The 24984-nt window shown below is 36.3% G+C and overlaps 2 protein-coding genes across 14 annotated transcripts; both read left to right on the top strand.

Annotated features, from left to right (window-relative positions):
• Nucleotides 1-588: 588 nt before the first annotated feature.
• LOC107935469 (disease resistance protein RPV1) lies at nucleotides 589-19602 on the top strand. 5 transcript variants are annotated; one of them, XM_041103674.1, is made up of 10 exons: nucleotides 880-1110; nucleotides 1203-1216; nucleotides 1303-1812; nucleotides 1900-2379; nucleotides 15456-16113; nucleotides 16469-16792; nucleotides 17043-18451; nucleotides 18800-19021; nucleotides 19107-19149; nucleotides 19239-19602. In XM_041103674.1, exons 1-7 carry the CDS (start codon nucleotides 964-966, stop codon nucleotides 18375-18377), a joined length of 3468 nt encoding a protein of 1155 aa, XP_040959608.1. In that variant the 5' UTR covers nucleotides 880-963; the 3' UTR covers nucleotides 18378-18451; nucleotides 18800-19021; nucleotides 19107-19149; nucleotides 19239-19602. The 5 variants fall into 5 exon arrangements, with proteins under 5 accessions (XP_040959606.1, XP_040959605.1, XP_040959608.1 ...); XM_041103672.1 differs by having other exon boundaries at nucleotides 589-1216; nucleotides 18800-18976; nucleotides 19076-19149; XM_041103671.1 differs by having other exon boundaries at nucleotides 589-1216.
• LOC107935416 (disease resistance protein RPP2B-like) lies at nucleotides 2380-12181 on the top strand. 9 transcript variants are annotated; one of them, XM_041103684.1, is made up of 8 exons: nucleotides 2380-2521; nucleotides 2866-3004; nucleotides 3365-3515; nucleotides 8619-8791; nucleotides 9042-11155; nucleotides 11531-11670; nucleotides 11764-11810; nucleotides 11932-12181. In XM_041103684.1, the coding sequence occupies exons 1-5, from the start codon at nucleotides 2436-2438 to the stop codon at nucleotides 9510-9512; spliced, it is 1020 nt and encodes a 339-aa protein (XP_040959618.1). In that variant the 5' UTR covers nucleotides 2380-2435; the 3' UTR covers nucleotides 9513-11155; nucleotides 11531-11670; nucleotides 11764-11810; nucleotides 11932-12181. The 9 variants fall into 9 exon arrangements, with proteins under 9 accessions (XP_040959618.1, XP_040959617.1, XP_040959612.1 ...); XM_041103683.1 differs by having other exon boundaries at nucleotides 2487-3004; nucleotides 9042-9686; nucleotides 10502-11155; nucleotides 11537-11670; nucleotides 11937-12181; XM_041103678.1 differs by having other exon boundaries at nucleotides 2487-3004; nucleotides 9042-9686; nucleotides 10502-11155.
• Nucleotides 19603-24984: the final 5382 nt, after the last annotated feature.

The following is a 24984-nucleotide window of genomic DNA, read 5'->3' as shown; positions in this document are numbered from 1 at the left end:
TAGTATTAAAAATTTTAATTGAGAAATATTATTTTTAGTAATTTAAAATTTTAAACATGTTTGATAACCTAGAATAAAAATTACACGATAAATGTTTTTTTAAAAAAAAATAGTGAAAAATGATAAACATGTATGATAACCCACATGTTTCTCTTGTTATCTCAACCTTTTTCCGGAATTTCTTTTGTGATTAAAGATTTTTAAATAAATTTTTTGTGTAACTAATTAATATAAATAAATAATACTATAACATGATTTTTTTTCCTTAAAATTACAAGAATCTTTTATGATAAAAGAGTTTTTTTTTTTCATCCACTCTAAAATTTTAATCTGAATAGTTAACAACCTTACCTATTTGAATTAATTAATGACAACATAAAAATAAAGAGATCATTTTAAAGAAGAAGGACTAAATCTCAAATTTGAGAATCGTAGAGGGACCTGAAACAAAATTTGACCCTTTCCGAATTGGCTAATTTCATGGGCGGTGCAGTTTGTAAGTGGTCCGCCCTCCGCACGCACACTAATTACACCTCCACCATCAAAACACTCTCATTTTTGTCAGTGTGTTGACTATAAGATAGTTGGCTAAGCTCAAGTCGTCGCCTGTGCTTTTGCCTAAGCCTTCAATCTCTTTCCCATTTACACCTTTTCTTCTTACAATAATACCACAACCCAAGCAATACTCACTTGCTATATTTTTCTCTCTTTTGCTTCAATACTCTTCCATGGCTTCTTCTTCTTCTTCATCTTCTACTCTAATAAAGTATCATGTTTTCTTGAGCTTCAGAGGTGAAGACACGCGCCTTAATTTCACCACTCACTTACTTCAAGCTTTGAAAGACGAGGGACTTGATGTTTTCTTCGATGAAGAAAAGCTGGAAAGGGGGGACCAGCTTTCACAAGCACTTTCTCGAGCAATTGCAGTCTCAAATATCTCAATCATCGTTTTGTCTGCAGACTATGCCTCTTCGAAATCATGCTTGGTTGAACTCTCTGGCATCATGGACCGCTATAGCGTCGGACAACAAATTGTTCTTCCCATCTTTTACCATGTTAACCCCTCTGATGTGGAGAATATTGATGGAAGCTTTAAGAAATCCTTTGATGAGCATGAAACAAGGAGGTCAGTTGATGAAGTGAAACAATGGAAAACTGCTTTTGCTGAAGTTGGTAAATTAGAAGGGTGGCATATAGATGGAAGCATCTGGGATAGGTAACTATATTTGTCTCATCTCCTTATATTTGACTTATCTTCGTTTGGATTTCATATATATATATACTTCTTCTATTATTTGCTAGACCTGAAACCCAGTACATCAAGGATATTGTTGCGTATGTTATGCAAAAGTTGATGAAGCATCAAGTTTTCTTAAGCTTAGGTGAAGACACACGCCTCAACTTCTCCAATCACCTAGTCAATGCTTTGGAAAAAGTAGGAATTAATGTCTTCCCCGATAACGAAACACTGAAAAAAGGAGAGAAACTTCCACCAACATATTCTCGAGCAATTTCGGCCTCAAATCTCTCAATCCTCGTTTTATCTAAAGCCTATGCTTCTTCAAAATCATGCTTAGGTGAACTTTCTGACATCATGGATCGCAAGCACAATCCCACTGACAAACATATTGTTCTTCCCGTCTTTTACCATGTTGATCCTTCCGATGTGCGAAATAGTGGTGGGCATTTTAAGACATCCTTCGAAGAGCATGAATCAGAGCAACCAGCTGATAGGGTACAACAATGGAAAACTGCTTTTGAAGAGGTCGGGAAATTAAAAGGGTGGCATATAGAAGGAGGCAAATTTGACAGGTAACTATATTTTTCTCATCTTGTTATTTTCAACTTATCTTTGTTTAGATTTCATATTTACTTATTTACATTTTTTATTGTTTTTAGACCTGAAACCGCGTACATTAAAGATGTTGAATATGTTATTAAAAAGTTGACGAATATTGGGTTTGAAAGTGCTTCTGAAGAATTGGTTGGAATAGAATATCAGAAAAATGCGATTTTGAAGCTGATTAAGCAAAAAGACCGTCGTGTAATAGGACTTTGGGGAATGGGTGGTCAAGGCAAAACAACCCTTGCTGAGGCTGTATATAAAAAATTCTCTTCAGAGTTTGAAAGTCATCCGTTTCTTCAAAATGTTAAAGAGGAAATTAAAAAAAAAGGGAAGGAATCTTTACGAAATGAATTTCTTTCGAAATTATTGGAATCAAATGTTGATGTAGGCACCCCCTCCATTGGATCCACTTTAACTCAAGAGAGACTCAACAAGAAGAAAGTACTTGTTGTCCTTGATGATGTTGATGACTCAGACCAAATAGATTATATGGGTGTTAAACATTTTGGTTATGGAAGTAAAACCATTATAACATCAAGAGATAGAAAAGTGCTTAGAGCTGACACAATACATGAGGTGAAAGGGTTAAATGAGAACGATTCTCTTCAACTTTTTTTCTACCTTTGCGTTTAAGCAGTTGAATCCCGCAGTTGGTTTTCAAGATCTATCGCGTAGGTTTGTAAAGTACACTCAAGGCAATCCACTTGCTCTTAAAGTTTTGGGTTCTGATTTAAATAAAAGAAGTAAAAATTATTGGGAAAGTAAGGTGAAGAAGCTAAAGGACTGTCCCCCAGAAAAAAAATTTCAGATGCTTTGAAAAGTAGTTATGATGGGCTAGATTTAGTAGAGCAGAATATATTTCTCGACATTGCATGCTTCTTTAAAGGGGAACCCATGAAAAGAGCAAAACGTATTCTAAGTGGTTGTTATAAGGGTGCAGAGTGTGGAATAAACAAATTGGTTGACAAATGCCTGATCAATGTCTCATCTACTTATTCTTATTCTCTTCGTTATTTCAGACGTCGAGATATAATTTATATGCATGATACTCTTGAAGAGATGGGAAAAGGCATTGTTTGTGAAGAGTCTAAAACCCTTGGTAAGTGCAGTAGACTATGGAATCTGAAAGACGTGGAAGAAGTGCTCAAATATAATAAAGTAAGCACTAATTATATTTATATTCTTTTTTTTTTGTAATATAATTTAATGAGATATTGTCGTTTGGTTGAATGCCACTATATAAACCTATACATTTGATATCATATCAAGTATTATCCCTTTTAATTAGTATTTAGAATATAAAATGTAGAATCTGCTTAAAGTTTATGACTTACTTAAATACATAATGCATTGATTTGAAAAAATAAAAATAAAATTAGAAAAGAAAACACTTTTTGTATGTAAAAGTCTCAAATAGTCTACGCCTATCCTAATATAATTATTTTTTTATGAGTTATTTAATGGAATGTCCATAAATTTCTCCATGCTAATATTTGATAAATTGGTTTTTGTTATCAGGGAACTGATCGAATTCATGGAACAAAAGTAGACATGTCACGTATGGGTAACCTATCATTCCAACCTTCTGTTTTTGAAAGCATGATTAATCTTAAATGTATTTTCTTCTATTTTCCTCCGTGTTTGTTAAGGGAAGAGCATGAGGATTATAAGAAGCTGTTAAGAAATGGCTTAAAATTGGTAGTGGATTGTTGTTGTTGGTAGTGGGTTGTTGGTGGTAGTGGATTAGTGGATGGTTGTTGGTGTCCATTTTCAACCACAAATCTTTACCAAAGTTTTGGACAATTATGTCCTTGAACTCTCTTATAAATAGAGAGGTTCATTAGCCATATTCATCATCCCAAACCAAGAGAGAGCAAAGCTTGTTCTTTGAAAGCTAGGATTTTAGCTTTCGGGTTTTCTATAGGGGTTGAGAGTTGTGAGGTTCTCGGGTTGTGTCTTGAGTGTAAAACACTTGTAATCTTCATCTTGTTATAGTGAAATTTCTTTTCGCCTCTGCCCGTGGACGTAGGCATTAAAGCCGAACCACGTAAATCCTTGTGTTCACTTTATTTTTCGTTCCGGTCAATTTACTTGTAGTCATATCGGAGTTCTCGAATCGATCCTTTCCGCAACAAATTGGTATCAGAGCGTAGTTGAAGGAGTGATAATATTTTCTGAATTGCCCTGTGACTGCAGCTTTGTCTGATCTTTCACATCAGGAAGAAAATATTATCATTCATTCAAAGGTTCCAAATTATGGCTACAAGTGTTTCATCGACTAAGTATGATGTCGAGAAATTTACCGGGAAAAATAGTTTCAGTTTATGGCGCATCAAGATGCGGGCAGTGCTGGTTCAACAAGGATTGCTAAAAGCATTGTCTGGTAAAGATAAATTACCAAGCACGCTTTCGGAAGAGCAAAAGGATGACATGCTAGAAAGAGCACATAGTGCTATTCTGCTATGTCTAGGAGATGAAGTGCTACGAGAAGTAGCGGATGAGAAAACCGCGTCCGGTTTGTGGCTCCGGTTAGAGAGCAAGTACATGACGAAGTCATTGACGAACCGGCTCTACCTCAAGCAAAGACTCTATGCCCTGAAGATGGAGGAAGGTACACCTGTTTCCCAGCACCTGGATAAATTCAATTCCATTATCATGGATTTGAATAATATCGATAACAAAATCGATGATGAGGACCAAGCAATAATTGTTTTGTGTTCTTTGCCTCCCTCGTATGAGAATTTTGTTGATACAATGATGTACGGTCGTGATGACCTGACTCTAGAGGAGGTGAAAAATGCCTTAAGTTCCAGTGAGTTGAGGAAGAAAATCACTGGTAAGGTGGTCGAAAACAATGAAGGCGAAGGCTTGGTTGCTCGAGGAAGATCCAAGGCAAAGGGTGGAAGTTCAAGTAAAAGCCATCCTAGATCGCAGTCCAAGAAGAGAATACAGTGCTACTACTGTAAGAAGTACGGGCACATGAAGGTAGATTGTCCGAAAAGGAAGGAGAAATCAGAATCACAGGAGCAACAAAATGATCGTGCGAATGTAGCTGATGCAGATTCTTCAAGTGATGCCGAGATCGTTCTTGCAGTATCCGACTCTTACGCTGGTGGGAGATGGATTCTTGATACGGGAGCTACATTTCATATAAGTACTTCGAAAGATGCATTCTCAACATACGAGAAGCATTCTGGTTCAGTACTAATGGGAAATGACCACGCATGTCAAGTCATGGGGATTGGCACAGTTCGTATAAAGATGTTTGACGGTATTGTTAGAACTCTAACTGATGTTCGGCACATTCCAGAAATGAAGAAAAATTTGATCTCTTTGAGTACGTTGGACAAGAAAGGCTTTCGGTACTCTGCTGAAGGTGGAGTTCTCAAGGTATTCTCGGGTGCTTTGACTGTGATACGTGGTAATTTGGAGCGGGGCCTTTACTTCCTCGATGGTTCCTCGGTTACAGGTGTTGCGGGAGTGTCATCATCAGATGATCTAGATTCTGACACCACGAAGTTATGGCATATGCGGCTCGGGCATATGAGCGAGAGAGGCTTATCGGTGCTAAGCAAACGAGGATTATTGTCTGGGCAGTGTACAGGAAAGTTGAATTTCTGTGAGCACTGCGTCTTCGGTAAGCAGACTCGGGTAAAGTTCAGCACTGGGATTCACAAGACAAAAGGCACAGTGGATTACTTCCATTCTGACCTTTGGGGGCCTTCTCCGACAATTTCTAAAGGTGGTTACAGATATCTGCTTACCTTTATCGATGATTACTCGAGAAAGGTTTGGGTGTATTTTCTGAAGAGCAAGTATGAGGTTCTCATCAACTTCAAGCAATTTAAAGCTTTGATCGAAAATCAAACAGGAAAGAAGATCAAGCGATTCCGGACGGATAATGGCTTGGAGTTTTGCTCAGGTGAATTCAATGAGTTCTGCAAAAATGAAGGAATAGTGAGACACCGCACTGTTCGTCGAACACCACAACAAAATGGAGTTGCAGAACGCATGAATAGAACTCTCTTGGAGCGAGCTCGTTGCATGCGATCAAATGCTGGGCTCGGTGAAGAATTTTGGGCTGAAGCTGTTAATACTGCTTGTTATTTGGTTAACAGATCTCCGTCAACAGCTATTGAGCTGAAGACTCCTGAGGAAGTATGGTCTGGTTCTCCTGCTGATTACTCTGGTTTAAGAGTGTTTGGCTGCCCTGCGTATGCTCATGTAAATGAGGGAAAACTCAAACCGAGGGCGAAGAAATGCATATTTCTTGGATACGGCCAAGGGGTGAAAGGATACAGGTTGTGGTGTCCTGATCCGGTTTCGTCCAAGTTCATCATCAGCAGAGATGTGACTTTTGATGAGTCATCCATGCTTCAATCCACCACAAATTCCCGGGAAAAGGAGGAGTCAGATAGAATGGGAGATCACGGTGTTGAGAAGCAGGTGGAGTGTCAGGTGGACGCTCCAATTCCTACGGAAGGTACTTCAGTCCAGGATGATCAAGTTGAGGTGCAAGATTCCGATGAAGATGAGTCACCTCAAGAAAAACCATATAGCATTGCCACTGGAAGAACGAAGAGACAAATCAAACCAAATCCGCGTTACGCTAATCTGGTGTCTTTCGCGCTCAGTGTGGCGGAGTCCATTGGTATAGAACCTTCCAGTTATAATGAGGCTGTCACGTGTGATGAGTCGGCACAGTGGGCAATTGCTATGAGTGAGGAGATAGAATCTCTTCACAAGAACCATACTTGGGAGTTGGTTAAGCCGCCAAGTAACCAGAAGATAGTTGGTTGCAAATGGGTCTTCAAGAAAAAGGAAGGCATCCTAGGGGTTGAAACAACTAGATTCAAGGCACGATTGGTTGCTAAAGGCTTCACTCAGAAAGAGGGGATTGACTACAATGAAGTTTTCTCCCCAGTCGTAAAGCATTCTTCCATTCGTGTATTACTTGCCATGGTGGCCAAGTCTGATCTAGAACTTGAGCAGCTTGACGTAAAAACGGCGTTCTTGCATGGTAAGCTCGAGGAAACAATCTACATGCGTCAACCAGAGGGTTTTACAGTTCCTGGTAAAGAAGACCATGTCTGTCTATTAAAGAAGTCTTTATATGGATTGAAACAATCCCCAAGGCAGTGGTACAAGCGGTTTGATAGCTTCATGATTCAGCATGGTTACACAAGATGTGACTATGATGCTTGTGTCTATCATCGGAAGCTCTCAGATGGTTCGCACATTTATTTGTTGCTGTATGTTGATGACATGTTAATTGCTTCCAAAAACATGTCGGAAATCAACAAGTTAAAGTCGCAGTTGAGTGGTGAGTTCGAGATGAAGGATCTGGGTGCTGCCAAGAAAATTTTGGGCATGGATATTCACAGAGATCGCAAGGCGGGCAAGCTTCGTGTGTCGCAGAAGAACTACATTGAAAAGGTTCTTCAACGCTTCGGCATGGATAAAGCGAAAACTGTGAGTACTCCGTTGGCACCACATTTCAAACTCTCTGCAGAGTTGTCACCACAATCTGATGAAGAAAAGCAGCAAATGTCTCACATTCCATACTCGAGTGCAGTTGGAAGCGTGATGTATGCAATGGTTTGCACTCGTCCAGACATTTCACATGCAGTTAGTGTGGTCAGCAGATACATGAGTTGTCCTGGCAAGGAACACTGGCAGGCCGTGAAATGGATTCTCAGGTACTTGAGAGGTTCTGCAGATTTATGCTTGGTATATAATCAGAGTGACTGCACTAGCAGTGTCACGGGCTATGTGGACTCTGATTATGCTGGAGATCTGGACAAAAGAAGATCTCTGACGGGTTATGTTTTCACTTATTCTGGAGGAGCCATTAGTTGGAAAGCTGTGTTACAGTCTACCGTAGCCTTATCTACGACTGAGGCGGAATATATGGCGTTAGCAGAAGCAGTGAAAGAAGCATTGTGGATGAAAGGTCTAGTAAGCAGTTTGGGTTTACAACAGGATTTCACTGTTGTATTTTGCGATAGCCAGAGTGCCATACATCTGACTAAAAATCAGATGTTTCATGAACGGACCAAACACATTGATGTCAGATATCATTTTGTTCGGGAACATGTTACGCAAGGTGACATTGTTATCAGCAAGGTTGCTACCGAGAAGAATCCTGCAGATATGTTAACTAAGGTGATCCCTGCATATAAGTTCAAGCATTGCTTGGACTTGATAGGTATTCGGGATTGATTAGCGCCAGAGAGGCGTTTGGAAGAGGTGATCCAGTTCGAGGAATTCACTATGATGTTCAGCTTGGTAAATTTCAAGCCAAGGTGGAGATTTGTTAAGAAATGGCTTAAAATTGGTAGTGGATTGTTGTTGTTGGTAGTGGGTTGTTGGTGGTAGTGGATTAGTGGATGGTTGTTGGTGTCCATTTTCAACCACAAATCTTTACCAAAGTTTTGGACAATTATGTCCTTGAACTCTCTTATAAATAGAGAGGTTCATTAGCCATATTCATCATCCCAAACCAAGAGAGAGCAAAGCTTGTTCTTTGAAAGCTAGGATTTTAGCTTTCGGGTTTTCTATAGGGGTTGAGAGTTGTGAGGTTCTCGGGTTGTGTCTTGAGTGTAAAACACTTGTAATCTTCATCTTGTTATAGTGAAATTTCTTTTCGCCTCTGCCCGTGGACGTAGGCATTAAAGCCGAACCACGTAAATCCTTGTGTTCACTTTATTTTTCGTTCCGGTCAATTTACTTGTAGTCATATCGGAGTTCTCGAATCGATCCTTTCCGCAACAGAAGCTATATGCATACCAAGATGATATTATATCTCTTCCGAATGAGCTAAGGTATCTTCGATGGGATTATTGCCCCTTCAAATCTTTATCATCAAGTTTTAATCCAAAGAATCTTGTTGCATTGGAATTACCATATGGAAACATGAAACAGCTTTGGAACGAAGTTCATAAGGTATATATACTTTTATATTTTCCTCATCTAAGAATTTTTTTAAGAAAAAGAATTTATAATTGATATATCATTTAAATAACAGATTTTTATTAAATTTGTAAAAAAATAAATATAAAAGATTTTATTCTATTTTTTAAAAGAAACAATGGTGGGTGAATTAATACACCCAATACATCAAATATAAATTTTTATTTTGATAAGAGTCTCAGTAAATGATGCTCTAACTACTTTATGTTCTCATCATCTGCAGGATCTTGTTCATTTATGGAAAATTAACCTTTTCTGTTGCAAAAATTTAAAGAAGATCCCTAATTTATTAGGAGCCGTCAACCTTGAAAGACTTCAGTGTGCAAATTGTGAAAGTTTGGTTAAACTTCCTTCCCTCGCCCGTTTGACATCACTTACATCCCTTTGCCTTATGGGATGTTGTCGTCTCAAGAAGTTTCCGGAGATCCCAAATAACTTTGATGCGTTAGATTTATCAGAAACCGGAATAAAAAAAGTACCTGATTTCATTGAGCGTCTCGACAGACTTCAACGATTGACCTTGAGAAACTCAATGGTAAAAGATTTATCACGCAATATTTCAAAGTTGAAATCCCTTGAAGTTCTAGATCTTAGTGGTTGTCCATTCGTCAAATCCCCAAAAATCCCAAGAAGCTTAATAGATTTACACCTATCTGGAACTCAAATTGAAGGAGTGGACTTGTATTCCAACTAAAGGGCAAGGGATGCATCGAGCAATATTTCCCTTTATTATGATGGTTGTCCAATCGTCAAATCCTCGTTTCCAACTGTTGATGTGCCCTCACCAAGCTTGATGTTTATGTGGATGGATCGTTGCAAGAGCCTCAAATTACTCTCAGAGCTTCCACCATATCTGCTCTACTTGAATGTACATGACTGCACATCATTAGAAAAAGTTTCCTTTGCAGATCAAAATTTATATCAGTTTGATTCGTTAGGTGATGAATGTGATGATGTGTTTCGCATGTTATTCTGTAATTGCTTCAACTTGAATCAAGAGTCAACTAATAACATTGAGGCAAATGCCATGCTCAAAATTGGATCCCTAGCTAAGGAATGAGCAGCGGCATATGGTAGGAAATATGTTGAAAATGGCCAACCATGCTGCTGTTATGTAAGAGTCAACTAATAACATTGAGGCAAATGCCATGCTCAAAATTGGATCCCTAGCTAAGGAATGGGCAGCGACATATGGTAGGAAATATGTTGAAAATGGCCAACCATGCTGCTGTTATGTTTTTGTTAAAGTGCATGGTAGTATGATGATTTTGTTGAGTGCATACAGCTTGTATGCATGCTGCAGCATTTGTGCAAGTTGCAATGTAATTTAGTTTGGTTGAGAATAAACTTTGATGTTGATGTTTTGATGGGATGATTGAGCTGAAAAGTCAGCTTATCCATGTGTACAAGCAATGTTTTTTAATAGTCCCAATGCTGATTAGTAGGGTTAGTTGAATATTTGGTGATGTATTTTGACTATAAATGTATTGTTTTCATATTGAATGAGTAAGCATATCAGTTGTGTAAGGCAGATTGCTTCCTTGCTGCACGTTTGTGAGCAAGTAAATTGTTCTTTGTTTCTTCCTTCTTTGTTCTCTATCTTGTTCTCTTCTTTTGCTGCTGTCAAAAACCCAACAAAATACCTGGGTGATAACTTTCGAAGTTTGATTTGTTGTTTCCCAGGAAACAGAATTTTAACAAATATGTTCAAGTATCAGAGCATGAATTCTTCCTTAAGTTTGAAGATAGCCCCAAATGGAGGTGGTGGGAGCAGATTTTTGGTTTTTGTTATCTGCCTTGTGGCTGATCTCACTCACTGCCGTTACATTTGTGGTATTGAATGTATTTGTAAGTACCAACTTACAGCCGCCGATGGTGGCAATGATGGTGGTGGTGGTGGTTATGAAAAGCCAAGAAGTGAAAGTGAAATATCTTTGTTCTTGTCTCCTGAGCCAGAGAAGTACAAGGATTATCACGTGTTCATTCTATCTACCGCCGACATGGTTTAAGAAGACCAGAATTATGAGGAGGCATCATTTGAATTCTACATCAGAAATTGGGGTCCAGAAGATGATTATGTAGACGTCAAGGTGGAGAGTTGTGGTGTTCATGTATTTTACGTGGATGCAGAGAGTGATACAGATGATACAGATGGTACAGATGATACATATGCTACTAAAAAGAGACATGCTGGGAACAAAAGAAGCTTTAGCCATGATGGTGAAGAAGGGGCTGGAGGACTTAAATTAAAAGATTAAAATAGTTTGTATTTCTTTCCATCTTTGGCTCTGATTTTGAGGACTTTCAACTTATCAATTATGTCATCCAAATGCAAAGGTAGGGGTTTCATTTTCATCTCATTTTTTCATATTATCATAAAATTATCAGATTTTTCATTTCTTTTTCATATTGTCATACTTCTGTTTTCCACAATTGTTAATAGTAATTTTTCAACTTATAAATTAGTGACACAAAATGAAGTGCTTTAATTAATTAAAACCAACCAGGGTGAATCTGAACTTGCTCTGCTTTAAAAATTACTTGTCTTCTTGAAGGTGCTTTACCATACTGAAACCTTGTAGTTCCACATTGTAAATGTTAAAAGCATAATTTATGAAACATAAAATTGGAAATTTGTTCAACAGTTGTGATTGTTGCTTACTATTATTTTTCTCATCTTCATTCCCCTGTCGTGTCTGTGTTCTTTTGTAGATACAGCATATATTGTCCAAGAAGGAAATTCTCCATATATATTAATTAATTTGGAGGAAACTTGAACAGTACTGGAGATTTCAATACAGTAGCAAAATGATTCTGCTTTGGAGTTGATAAAATATCCATAGGGGATTTTGGTGGGTACCAAAATTCAGATATTAAAATTCGTACTTAATTCTTATTGACAGTTGACCTGTTATTGGTTGGTTTTTTATTTTTTTAATTCATAGGACCAATGGTGGACTCGGTTCAGCTTCATTGTTTAGTTCCAGCGCAGGTATCATCTGGTATCTCAATACTTGCTACATTTTCCTTCAGTCATATCTTGATTCATTAGAAAGATTGGTTATTTGTCAGATTGTTTTTTCTTATATCCTTTGCTTCTGTGTTGATGTAAGATTAGGGAATGACAAATCTTTGGGAATGCCACTGCTGAATTGGAGCTTTAGCCATACAAGGAGGAACACCTGAGCTGTAAGACCTTCAATTTTATTTACTGAATGCTTGCTTTGTAGTTGTCAACAGATTTGTCAATACAAAGTCAAAGTAATCTTTTGAGCCCCTTTTTGGGTTCTGGGCTGAAATTTCTTTGTATGTTACCCACAAAACATAAAAATTGTGCATCGCATATCAAGTGGTGAATTTTCATACTTTGGTGCATTATGAAGTTACAGCTATAAGAATGTAATCTGCAGATTTTCCATGAAAATTCAGCCAAGAGGATGACAGACGGCTTTGTAGCATAGTATTGATTTGCTTTTTTGCAATCAATGAATGAAGGTAAGGCAAAAAACACATGAAAATCAATATCATGTGAACTTAATTGTGGGGCGTCGGGGAACAAATAGTACACTAATGAATGGAACAATTATTTCACAGACTAGGCAAGAAAAACAGTCCCTTTAAATTGGATATTCATCTAAGGGTAACAGCTCGTATTACTAACAATATGCAAATGTCAAAGCTTGAAGGTTGATCCAAAATATTAGAGAATTTGAATAAAAAATAAATTTAGACAAAATTGAAGGCTTTTTATTTATTTATTTAAGCTAGCTTGATTTAGACTAAAGGTCCTTTTATACTGCCAATATGTAAAATCGAGAGTAAATTTATTCAAGTGGCTGAATAGGTCGAACTATTCGTTTAAATTTGAAGGTTAATCTAAAATATAAGAAAATTTAAGTAAAAAATATGAGATTCGAAAAATAGGTTTAGCAAAAAATTTAATACTCTTTTTTCTTATTCGAGCCTTGGATTAGGACAAATTGGCTATGCGTCAGCCTAATAGAAACACTTTCAATCTCATCCCCATTTAATAAAGTCACTTTTTCTTCTTACCATTTAAAAAGTAGAAGCAAAAGCAAAGCTCTCAAGGTTTATTTGTGCTCTTTTTCCTCAATCTCACAATTCATACATTTTCATGGTGTCTTCTTCATCTTCTTCTCGTCAAATGATGCATCAAGTTTTCTTAAGCGCCAAGGGTCTGGTACGACGAAATTGATGCATAATGACACATAATGACTATGTCCTAGGTATAATGTAGAAGCTGCTCAAGGTTTATGACTTAGTTAAATCCTTAATGCATTGATTTGAAAAAATAAAAACAAAAGAAAAGAAAACACTTTTTGTATGTAAAAATTCCTAAAAGTGCTCAATTAGTCTACGCCTATCCTAATATAATTATTCTTTTATGAGTTAATTAATGGAATGTCTATAAGTTTTTTCATGCTAATATTTGATAAATTAGTTTTTTTATGAGCAAATTCAATTAACTGAAACTTAATTAACTACACAACTAATTTCTTAAATATTTATTAATATTTACGAGTTCAATTTACCGGATCGAAGTCCCGAGAATACACTTTTTGACACCCCGACTATCAGGTCGTTACACATTTCCTATATAACCTGAGCCTTCTCAAGGTCCAAAAGAAAAAGTCTTTGGCTTGAAAAAAAAAAAGCCTCCCCAAAGTTTAAGTCATGACAACTTAGATAGAAAATTCATGAAAGGTAATGAAAAGTTTTCAAATTATCAATTAAGAATTAAACTTCTCTCATAATTGCTAAAATATATTATTTATGGATAAAAATCATTTTAACACATTGATCAATTTAGTCATGTTCAATTAAGTTGATTTTAACCACTTCTCCAATCAAATCTTGACGTAAAATGCTTAACTTAACTTTACTAATATTAAAAATTTTAATTGAGAAATAATATTTTTAATAATTTAAAATTTTAAACATGTTTGATAACCCAGAATAAAAGTTAAACGATAAATGTTTTTCTAAAAAAATAGTGAAAAATTATAAACATGATGATAACCCACATGTTTCTCTTGTTATCTCAACCTTTTTCCGGAATTTATTTTGTGATTAAAGATTTTTAAATAAATTTTTTATGTCATAAATTAATATAAATAAATAATACTATAACATGATTTTGTTTTCCTTAAAATTACAAGAATCTTTTATGATAAAAGAGTTTTTTTTTTTTTCATCCACACTAAAATTTTAACCTGAATAGTTAACAACCTTACCTATTTGAATTAATTAATGACAACATAAAAATAAAGAGATCATTTTAAAGAAGAAGGACTAAATCTCAAATTTTTAGAATAGTAGAGTGACTGAAACAAAATTTGACCCTTTCCGAATTGGCTAATTTCATGGGGTCCGCACGCACATTAATTACCCATCCACCTGTATTGACTAAAAGATAATTGGCTAAGCTAAAGTCGTCGCCTGTGCTTTTGCCTAAGCCTTCAATCTCTTTTCTTCTTACAATAATACCACAACCCAAGCAAAACTCACTTGCTATATTTGTTCTCTCTTTTGCTTCCAGCACACTATCAGTACTCTTTCATGGCTTCTTCTTCTTCATCTTCTACTCTAATGAAGTATCATGTTTTCTTGAGCTTCAGAGGTGAAGACACGCGCCTTAATTTCACCAGTCATCTACTTGAGGCTTTGAAAAGCAAGGGACTTGATGTTTTCTTCGATGAAGAAAAACTGGAAAAAGGGGAGCAGCTTCCACAAGCACTTTCTCGAGCAATTGCAGTCTCAAATATCTCAATCATCGTTTTGTCTGCAGACTATGCCTCTTCGAAATCATGCTTGGTTGAACTCTCTGACATCATGATCCGCAAGCGCTCTCATGGACCTACTGTTATTCCCATCTTTTATCATGTTGATCCTTCCAACGTGCAAAAAATTGGTGGGAGTTTTGAGACATCCTTCGAGGAGCATGAATCAAAGCAACCAACTGATACAGTACAACGATGGAAATCTGCTTTTGCAGAGATCGGTGCATTAAAAGGGTGGCATATAGAAGGAGGCAAATTTGACAGGTAACAATAATTTTCTTATCTTGTTATTTTCAACTTATCTTTGTTTTAGATTTCATATTTACTTATTTACATTTTTTATGGTTTTCTAGACCTGAAACCGAGTACATTAAAGATGTTGTTGAATATGTTATAAAAAAGTTGACGAATATTGGGTTTGAAAGTGCTTCTGAAGAATTGGTTGGAATAGAATATCAGAAAAATGCGATTTTGAAGCTGATTAAGCAAAAAGATTGTCGTGTAATAGGACTTTGGGGAATGGGTGGTCAAGGCAAAACAACCCTTGCTGAGGCTGTATATAAAAAATTCTCTTCAGAGTTTGAAAGTCATTGGTTTCTTCAAAATGTTAGAGAGGAAATAAAAAAACGAGGGAAGGAATCTTTACGAAATGAATTTCTTTCGAAATTATTGGACTCAAATGTTGATATAGGCACCCCCTCCATTGGATCCACTTTAACTCAAGAGAGACTCAACAAGAAGAAAGTACTTGTTGTCCTTGATGATGTTGATGACTCAGACCAAATAGATTATATGGGTGTTAAACATTTTGGTTATGGAAGTAAAACCATTATAACATCAAGAGATAGACAAGTGCTTGAGAGTGGAGGAGCTGACGCAATACATGAGGTGAAAGGGTTAAATGAGAACGATTCTCTTCAACTTTTTTCTACCTTTGCGTTTAAGCAGTTGAATCCCGCAGTTGGTTTTGAAGATCTATCCCGTAGGTTTGTAAAGTACAGTCAAGGCAATCCACTTGCTCTTAAAGTTTTGGGTTCTGATTTAAATAAAAGAAGTAAAAATTATTGGGAAAGTAAGGTGGAGAAGCTAAAGGACTGTCCCCCAGACAAAAAAATTGCAGAGGCTTTGAAAAGTAGTTATGATGGGCTAGATTTAGTAGAGCAGAATATATTTCTTGACATTGCATGCTTCTTTAAAGGGGAACCCATGAAAAGAACAAAACTTATTCTAAGTGGTTGTTATAAGGGTGCAGAGTGTGGAATAAACAAATTGTTTGACAAATGCCTGATCAATGTCTCATCTACTCTTAATTTCTCTCTTGGTTATTTTCGTTATTCTGCAATGCGCAGCCGGGAATTACGAGATATAATTGATATGCATGATACGCTTGAAGAGATGGGAAAGGACATTGTTTGTCAAGAATCTAAAACCCTTGGTAAGTGCAGTAGACTATGGAATCTGAAACACGTGGAAGAAGTGCTCAAATATAATAAAGTAAGCACTAATTATATTTATATTCTTTTATTTTTGTAATATACTTTAATGAGATATTGTCATTTGGTTGAATGCCACTATATCAACCTATAAATTTGATATCATATCAAGTATTATCCCTTTTATTATCATCATACTGGACACATAATGCCACTATATAATACTTAATGCATTGATTTGAAAAAATAAAAACAAAAGAGAAGAAAACACTTTTTGCATGCATGTAAAAGTTTCTAAAAGTGCTCAATTAGTCTACGCCTATCTTAACATAATTATTATTTTTTAATGTGTTATTTAATGAAATGTCCATAAATTTCTCCATGCTAATATTTGATAAATTGGTTTTTGTTATCAGGGAACTGATCGAATTCAAGGAATAAAGGTAAACATGTTACGTATAGATAACCTATTATTCCAACCTTCCGTTTTTGAAAGCATGATTAATCTTAGATGTATTATCTTCTATTTTCCTTCGGATTTGTTGAGGAATGGGCATGAGGATTATAAGAAGTTACATACATACCAAGATGATATTATATCTTTTCCGGATGAGCTAAGGTATCTTCGATGGGATTATTACCCCTTCAAATCTTTATCATCAGGTTTTAATCCAAAGAACCTTGTTGCATTAGAAATTTCATGTGGAAACATGGAACAACTTTGGAACGAAGTTTATCAGGTATATATACTTTAGTACTTTCTTCATCCAAGAATTTTTTTAAGAAAAATAATTTATAATTGATATAGCATTTAAATAACATATTTTTATTAAAATTTTAAGAATATATATATAAAATTTTATTCTATTTTTTAAAAGAAACAATTTGATTTATTGATGGTGGGTGAATTAATACACCCAATACATCAAATATAAATTTTTAGTCTAAGTAAATGATGCTCTAACTACTTTATGTTCTCATCATGTGCAGGATCTTGTTCATTTACGGAGAATTAACCTTTTCAGTTGCAAAAATTTAAAGAAGATCCCTAATTTATCAGGAGCCTTCAACCTTAAAAGACTTGACTGTGAAAATTGCGAAAGTTTGGTCGAACTTCCTTCCCTCGCCCATTTGACATCACTTAGAACCCTTTACCTTATGGGATGTCGTAGTCTCAAGAAGTTTCCGGAGATCCCAAATAACTTTGATGAGTTAGATTTATCAGAAATCGGAATAAAAGAAGTACCTGATTTCATTGAGCATCTCGACAGACTTCAACGGTTTACCTTGACAAACTCAATGGTAAAAGATGTATCAAGCAATATTTCAAAGTTGAAATCCCTTGAATTTCTAGATCTTAGTGGTTGTCCGATCGTTAAATTTGCAACTGTTGATGTGCGCTCACCAAGCTTGAGGTTTAAAAGCCTTAAGTATATGAGTATGGATCGTTGCAAGAGCCTCAAATTACTCTCAGAGCTTCCACCATATCTGTTCGAGTTGAACGTACATGACTGCACATCATTGGAAAAAGTTTCCTTTGCAGATCAAAATTTATATCAGTTTGATGATTTATATGCTGATTATGCTTCTTTTCGTGCGTTTACCATGCTATTCTGTAATTGCTTCAACTTGAATCAAGAGTCAATTAATAACATTGAGACAAATGCCATGCTCAAAATTGGATCCCTAGCTGAGAAATGGGCAGCGGGATTTTATTGTGGTTTCTTCGATGAAGGCTTTCTACTTTGTTGTTTCCCAGGAAATAAAATTTCAGCAAATAAGTTCAAGTGTCAGAGCATGAATTCTTCCTTAAGTTTGAAGATAGCCCCAAATGGAGGTGGTGGGAGCAGATTTTTGGTTTTTGTTATCTGCCTTGTGGCTGATCTCACTCACTGCGGTTACATTGGTGATGTTGAATGTATTTGTAAGTTCCAACTTACAGCCGCTGATGGTGGAAATGATGGTGGTGGTGGTGGTTATGAAAAGCCAAGAAGTGAAATATCTTTGTTATTGTTTCTTGAGCCAGAGAACTTCAAGGATTATCACGTGTTTATTCTATATACCGCCGACATGGTTATAGAAGACCAGAATTATGAGGAGGCATCATTTGAATTCTACCTCAGAAGTTTGGGTCTAAAAGATGATATAGACGTCAAGGTGGAGAGATGTGGTGTTCATGTAATTTACGTGGATGCAGAGAGTGATACAGATGATACAGATGCTACAGATGCTACAGATGCTACTGAAAAGAGACATGCTGGGAACAAAAGAAGCTTTAGCCAAGATGGTGAAGAAGGGGATGGAGGACTTAAAAGATTGAAATAGTTTGTATTTCTTTCCATCTTTGGCTCTGCTTTTGAGCACTTTCAACTTCTCAATTATGTCATCCAAATGCATAGGTAGGGGTTTCATTTTCATCTCATTTTTTCATATTATCATAAAATTTAATCATATTGCATCTCAATACTATCTGCATTTCACTTCAATGATTTGTTCACCCATTGATTTATGTTTCATATTTCCTTTGAAAGTTGGTAAATGTATATGTATATATATGTATAATATTTCAGTTCATGATTTCTAATTTATATTCATGTTAGCTAAGGTAAACCTACCAACTATTACCTAAATATAATCAACATATGTTTGAGATTGGTTAATCTTATAACCTATGCTTTTATATTGATCTAGGAGTAGGTATTTTCTATTTGTTATGCTCTATTTTTTTTTATGACTGTGATCTGTAGGTTTCATAAAACTTGCATGAAAAGTCAAGCCAGACACAGATTCAATACTCTACTGGAATTGAAGTTGCAGATTTTGGGTGGTTTTTTTGATATCTTCTTTCTCACCAACAAATGAAGTTCCCACAAAATCTTTTACCTAGAGATTAATGTGAAGGGAATAAAGATGGCAACATTGATGTAAGGAAAGCAGATGAGGGAATAAATAACAGATGTTTGTAACAAGTAAGCTTTTAAGATTTTCATTTAATGATTTTTTTATATTGTGGTTGGACTTAGATATTGAAGCAGTACTGCAACTTGTCAACAGAGTTGCCTTGTTTACCCCATTGAGAGGAAGCATATGCTCTTGGGTAAATTACTATTGACTCATTCTGATTATTAGTATCCTCATGGCATTCTTTTCCCCTGATTTATCGATGGACCATATGAATGCATGCAGAATTTGGCAGAGTTGCTCTCATCTCAAAACTCGTTGAATGAACACATGGAGCCTGGATGTTATTTTCAATGCCAACCCTATCACAGTTTTCATTCTCAAGCTAGATTGATGTTTACCCCATAGAGGAACCCAACATAAACACCTGGAAAAAAAAATCCAAATGATTTTGGTTTAGTTGGAACTTCAAAATGAAAAGTTGGTTTCATGGCACAGCTATTTGACTTGATTGTTACATCAGTTTGGGCTAAAACTTGAATCAATTTTCCCTTTTTGTAATTAAAATTCTAGAGTTCTACTCTGTTTTGGAATTGGTTTGTACATTGGTTTTGATGAGATGATATCCAACAAGTGATCAATTAGTCTACGCCTATCCTAATATAATTATTTTTTATGAGTTATTTAATGGAATGTCTATAAATTTTTCCGTGCTAGTATTTGATAAGTTAGTTTTTGTTATTAGGGAACTGATCGAATTCAAGGAATAAAGTTAGACATGTCACATATGGGTAACCTATTATTCCAACCTTTTGTTTTTGAAAACATGATTAATCCTAGATATATTTTCTTCTATTCTCCTTGGAATTTGTTGTGAAAAGAGCATGAGTACTATAAGAAGCTACTTACATACCAAGTTGATATTATATCTCTTCCGGATGAGCTAAGGTATCTTCGATGGGATTATTACCCCTTCAAATCTTTATCATCAAATTTTAATCCAAAGAACCTTGTTGTATTGAGATTAGCACATGGAAACATGGAACAACTTTGGAATGAAGGTCATCAGGTTTATATATTTTTATACTTTCTTCATCCAAGAATTTTTTTAAGAAAAAGAATTTATAATTGATATAACATTTAATCTTACGATAACATATTTTTATTAATTTTAAAAAAAAAATATATAAAAGATTTTATTCTAAATTTTAAAAGAAGCAATTTGATGTATTGATAGTGGGTGAATTAATACACCCAATACATCAAATATAAATTTTTATTTTGATAGTCTAAGTAAATGATGCTCTAACTACTTTATGTTCTCATCATGTGCAGAATCTTGTTCATTTACGGAAAATTAACCTTTTTAGTTGCAAAAATTTAAAGAAGATCCCTAATTTATTAGGAGCCGTCAGCCTTGAAAGACTTGACTGTGAAAAATGAGAAAGTTTGGTCGAACTTCCCTGCCTCGACCATTTGACATCACTTAAAACCCTTCACCTTAAGGGATGTCGTAGTCTCAAGAAGTTTTCGGAGATCCCAAATAACATTTATAAGTTAGATTTATCATAAACCGGAATAAAAGAAGTACCTGATTTCATTGAGCATCTCGACAGACTTCAACGGTTGACCTTGACAAAGTCAATGGTAAAAGATGTATCAAGCAATATTTCAAAGTTGAAATCCCTTGAAGTTCTAGATCTTAGTGGTTGTCCAATCGTTAAATTTGCAACTGTTGATGTGCGCTCACCAAGCTTGAGGTTTAAAAGCCTTAAGTATTTGCATATGGATCGTTGCAAGAGCCTCAACTTACTCTCAGAGCTTCCACCATATCTGTTCGACTTGAATGTACATGACATCACGTCATTAGAAAAAGTTCCTTTGCAGATCAAAATTTATCAGTTTGATTAGTTAGGTGATGAAGGTGATGGTGTGTTTTGCATGTTATTCTGTAATTGCTTCAACTTGAATCAAGAGTCAACTAATAACATTGAGGCAAATGCCATTCTCAAAATTGGATCCCTAGCTAAGGAATGGGAAGCGACATATGGTAAGAAATACCTGGGTGATATCCTTCCAAGTTTGATTTGTTGTTTCCCAGGAAACAAAATTTCAACAAATAAGTTCAAGTATCAGAGCATGAATTCTTCCTTGAGTTTGAAGATAGCCCCAAATGGGAGTGGTGGGAGTAGATTTTTGGTTTTTGCTATCTATCTTGTGGCTGATCTCGCTCACTGCCCTCACTTGAGAAGTCTTAAATGTATTTGTGGCTACCAACTTACAGCCGCTGATGGTGGTTATGAAAAGTTCGAAAGTACCATATCTTTCTTGGATGCTTCTAAGTCAGAGAAATGCATGGGTGATCACGGTGTTTATTCTATCTAGCTTCAAAATGGTTAAAAGCGACATGAATCATGAGGAGGCATCATTTGATTTCTACATAAAAAATTCCATCATTATGAAGAAGCAGCAGGAAAATTTATCAAGGTGGAGAGATGTGGTGTTCATGTATTTTACGTGGATGCAGAGAGTGATGCTGATGCTACAGAAATGAGACCTGCCGAGCCCAAAAGAAGCTTTAGCCATGATAGTGAAGAAGTGGATGGAGGCCCTAAACGATTCAATAGTTTTTATTTTCTTTCATCTTTGGCTCTGGTTTTCAGTAGTTACAACTTCTCAATCATGTCATCCAAATGCATAATGGGGTTTTCATCTCATTTTTTTTTTATATTAATCGGTTTTTTTATTTCATTTTTCATATTGCCATATTTTTGTTTTTTACAGGTGTTAAAACTAAATTTTCAACTTTTAAATTAATTGCCTATGATAGAAAATGAAGTGCTTTACTTAATTAAAACCAACCAGGATGAATCTAACTTGCTCTATTTAAAGTGTTAGTATAGATAAAGACTCTATTAGTCTATTAGTTGTTAGTCTGTTATACAAGCAGTTATGCTGTTAAGTGAAATTGTTAGCAGCAGTTACTCATACACATTTTATAAATACTATTATTGTACTGGTTAAATTCAAGATAATAATACAAAAATCATTATCTGCATATTCTATTTTTCTTTCAACTTACTATAGATATTAACATGGTATCTGTCATCTAGGTTCTAGAGATATGATTTTCTTGTTTTTCCATGACTACCACTGCTTCTGCTGATTCTGCATCTGTCGATCATTGTTGTTCGATGTTTACCGGTGCTTGGATTGTTCAATCCTTTTCTCGCCATGATACTGATAAGTTGGATGACAGAAATTTTGTTCAATGGCAGCAACATATTCGCTTGATTATTGAAGGTTATGAATTGACTGGATTTTTGGAGGTAACGTTACCTGCTCCGTCGCATTTAGTGCTGTCTTCGGAGGGATCTCTAGTTCCAAATCCGGTTGCCTCAGCATTCATTCAGTAGGATAGGTTACTTGCCTCCTGGTTACTTTCTACTATTAGTAATTCACTGTTGTTATCTTTTATAGATGCTAGGATGGCGTACGATGTTTGGACCACTGCCACTTGCCTCTTCGCTACCGTCACAGGTGCCAAGTTATCTTGCATTTGCCATGATTTACACTAGCTCAAGAAAGGTAACCTATACTTTAATCAAGGCTTCTCGATCTCGGATCTTGGAGGCAAAGAAAGTGGAAATCGTACTTGTGGGCCTACCACTGGAGTTCAATGCTATGCTCACCTTAGCGTCGTTCTCGTCGAAAGCCTTGCAGTTACAACACCTCATGGATATTTTGTTGGAGTACGAAAGTCACTAGATTCGCATGGTTCAGAAGGTGTCGTTTTATGCTAACATTTTAGAGACTATTCCGTTACTGCCGGTGGTGGACTCTGTGCATGATGGCCGTCCCCTACTGGTGGTCGCGGGAAGGGGTTCGATCTAGACTCCAATGTTAGATCTGTGGTCAGTTTGGGCATTTAGTTCAACGTTGTTAATATTGTTATAATCGTGACTACAGTAGTCTGACATCAGTGGCATGGGCTTTAAATTTGATCAGTCGTACTGGACAGGGTTTGGATGCTAGTTTCTCATTTGTATTGCCAGGCTCTAGTCAGTTTGGTGGCCCTTCGTCGACGGCGCTGTCGGGATTTCTTTCTGGTAAATGGTAGCGTGGTCACTTGTCTGCTGCACCTCCCCCACATATGTTGCACATTAGGGTTTCTAAGCCTTTTGTTGTGTTTCATGATGGAGCAGGCCTGCTGTTTGGGCTTTATGTTGGGTCAAGCCAACCATTCGGGCTTAGTCATGAGCAGCAATTTGAGTCTGGTCATGAGGTTCAGTTCACTGGGTCAGGTTTGTATTTTGGGCCTGCAGTTGGGTTCACTAGGACGACTATTTTTGGTGAAAACCTTGGGCCATCCGTGCGTGCTAGGCCATCCTGCGGGGTGATTTTCCTCCACTTGGGCCGCCTGCTAATGTTTCTCTAAATGGGCCGACGTCTAATTTTGTGGAGTTTGCAAGCCCTTTTGGTTGTGGATGAGGGCTTGGGCCTTCAGGTGGTGGTGTCTGTACTACGTCTAGGTCATATAATGGGTTGTGTATTCCCTGGTGGACAAAACTAAGAGCTCGTGTTTATACTGGGTGAGATCCGTATATCGGGTTGTCTCGAATACCTGATTTACATTTGTCTGATGTCTCTAACTCTACTGGGTCTAATATTAATGCCACTCATTTTGGGTCCAATTTTGATAATGATGCTTCGTATATTCCTATACCTGTAGGAACTCCGTTCTGGTATCCGGATTCATGGGCTATGCACCATGTTTGTCGAGTTGCTTTTGCTTTGAATGAGTCTACACCATACTCAAGTACATCTCCTCTCTTAATAGGTGATGAGACTCTTACCAAGATCTCGTGCGTTGGATATTCTATTTTACCTACATAGACTAAATTGCTTCATTTGTCTAATATTTTGTGTGCTGAATATACGCAAGAATCTTCTATTTGTGTCCCAGCTTTCTACTGAAAATAATGTGTTTTTTAAATTTCATCCAACTTACTGTGTTATTAAAGACATCAAGACTCAGGAAATTTTGCTGAGGGGCCACATTCATGATGGAATTTACCATTTTTCTCCACCGATTACTTCTATTCAATATGTTGTGGCTCATTCTGTTGCCAATACTAGACTCCAGACCCGTCTTGCCAGCTATGATATTTTTACTTTATGGCATAAACGACTTGGTCATCCTTCTACTTCTGTTGTTAAATTAATTCTAGATAAATGTAATATTACTTCCAATAAATTTTACATTGATAATATTTGTACTGCATGTCATAAAGGGAAGTCTCATAAATTGCCCTTTCCAAACTCTACTACTGAATATAATGATCCTTTTGCTTTGGTTGTCTCCGATTTATGGGGACCTGTGTTCTGTTACCTGTGGAAGTAATTGGTATTATGTCTCGTTTATTGACATGTGTACTCGCTTTACTTGAATCTATCGTATTCGCCATAAGTCTTAGGCTCTGGATTACTTTGTTCAATTTTAGAGGTTAGTTAAAACTCAGTTTGGGAGAAATATTAAACAATTTCAAAGTGATTGGGGTGGAGAGTTTCGTGCGTTACGTCCATTTTGGCGACTCATGGGATACTTCATAAGTTATCTTGTCCATATATGTCTGAACAGAATGCGGTGGCTGAACGCAAGCACATGCATATTGTTGACATAGGTCTCACACTTTTGGCCCAAGCAAATCTCCCTATGAATTATTGAGGCTATGCATTTTGTTGTACTGTTCATATTATTGATCGCCTTCTTACCTCAATTTTGAAGGGCCAATCCCCTTACAACATTCTTCATGGACAAGACCCCACGTATGATTATTTACGAGTATTTGGGTGTTGCTGTTTTCTGTATCTGTGTCATAAGTTGGATTTTCGTTCTTAGCCCTGTACATATTTGGGGTATAGTTCCCAACATAAAGATTATCAATGTCTCACACTGAATGGTAAGATAGTTATTTCTCGTCATGTTGTGTTTGATGAACAACAGTTTTTGTTCCCTACGTCTGCTAAG

Source organism: Gossypium hirsutum, chromosome D10, assembly GCF_007990345.1.
Source record: "Gossypium hirsutum isolate 1008001.06 chromosome D10, Gossypium_hirsutum_v2.1, whole genome shotgun sequence".
Taxonomy (NCBI): Eukaryota; Viridiplantae; Streptophyta; class Magnoliopsida; order Malvales; family Malvaceae; genus Gossypium; species Gossypium hirsutum.
Note: the sequence above shows the minus strand (reverse complement) of the source record. Positions and strands in the feature narration are given on the sequence as shown.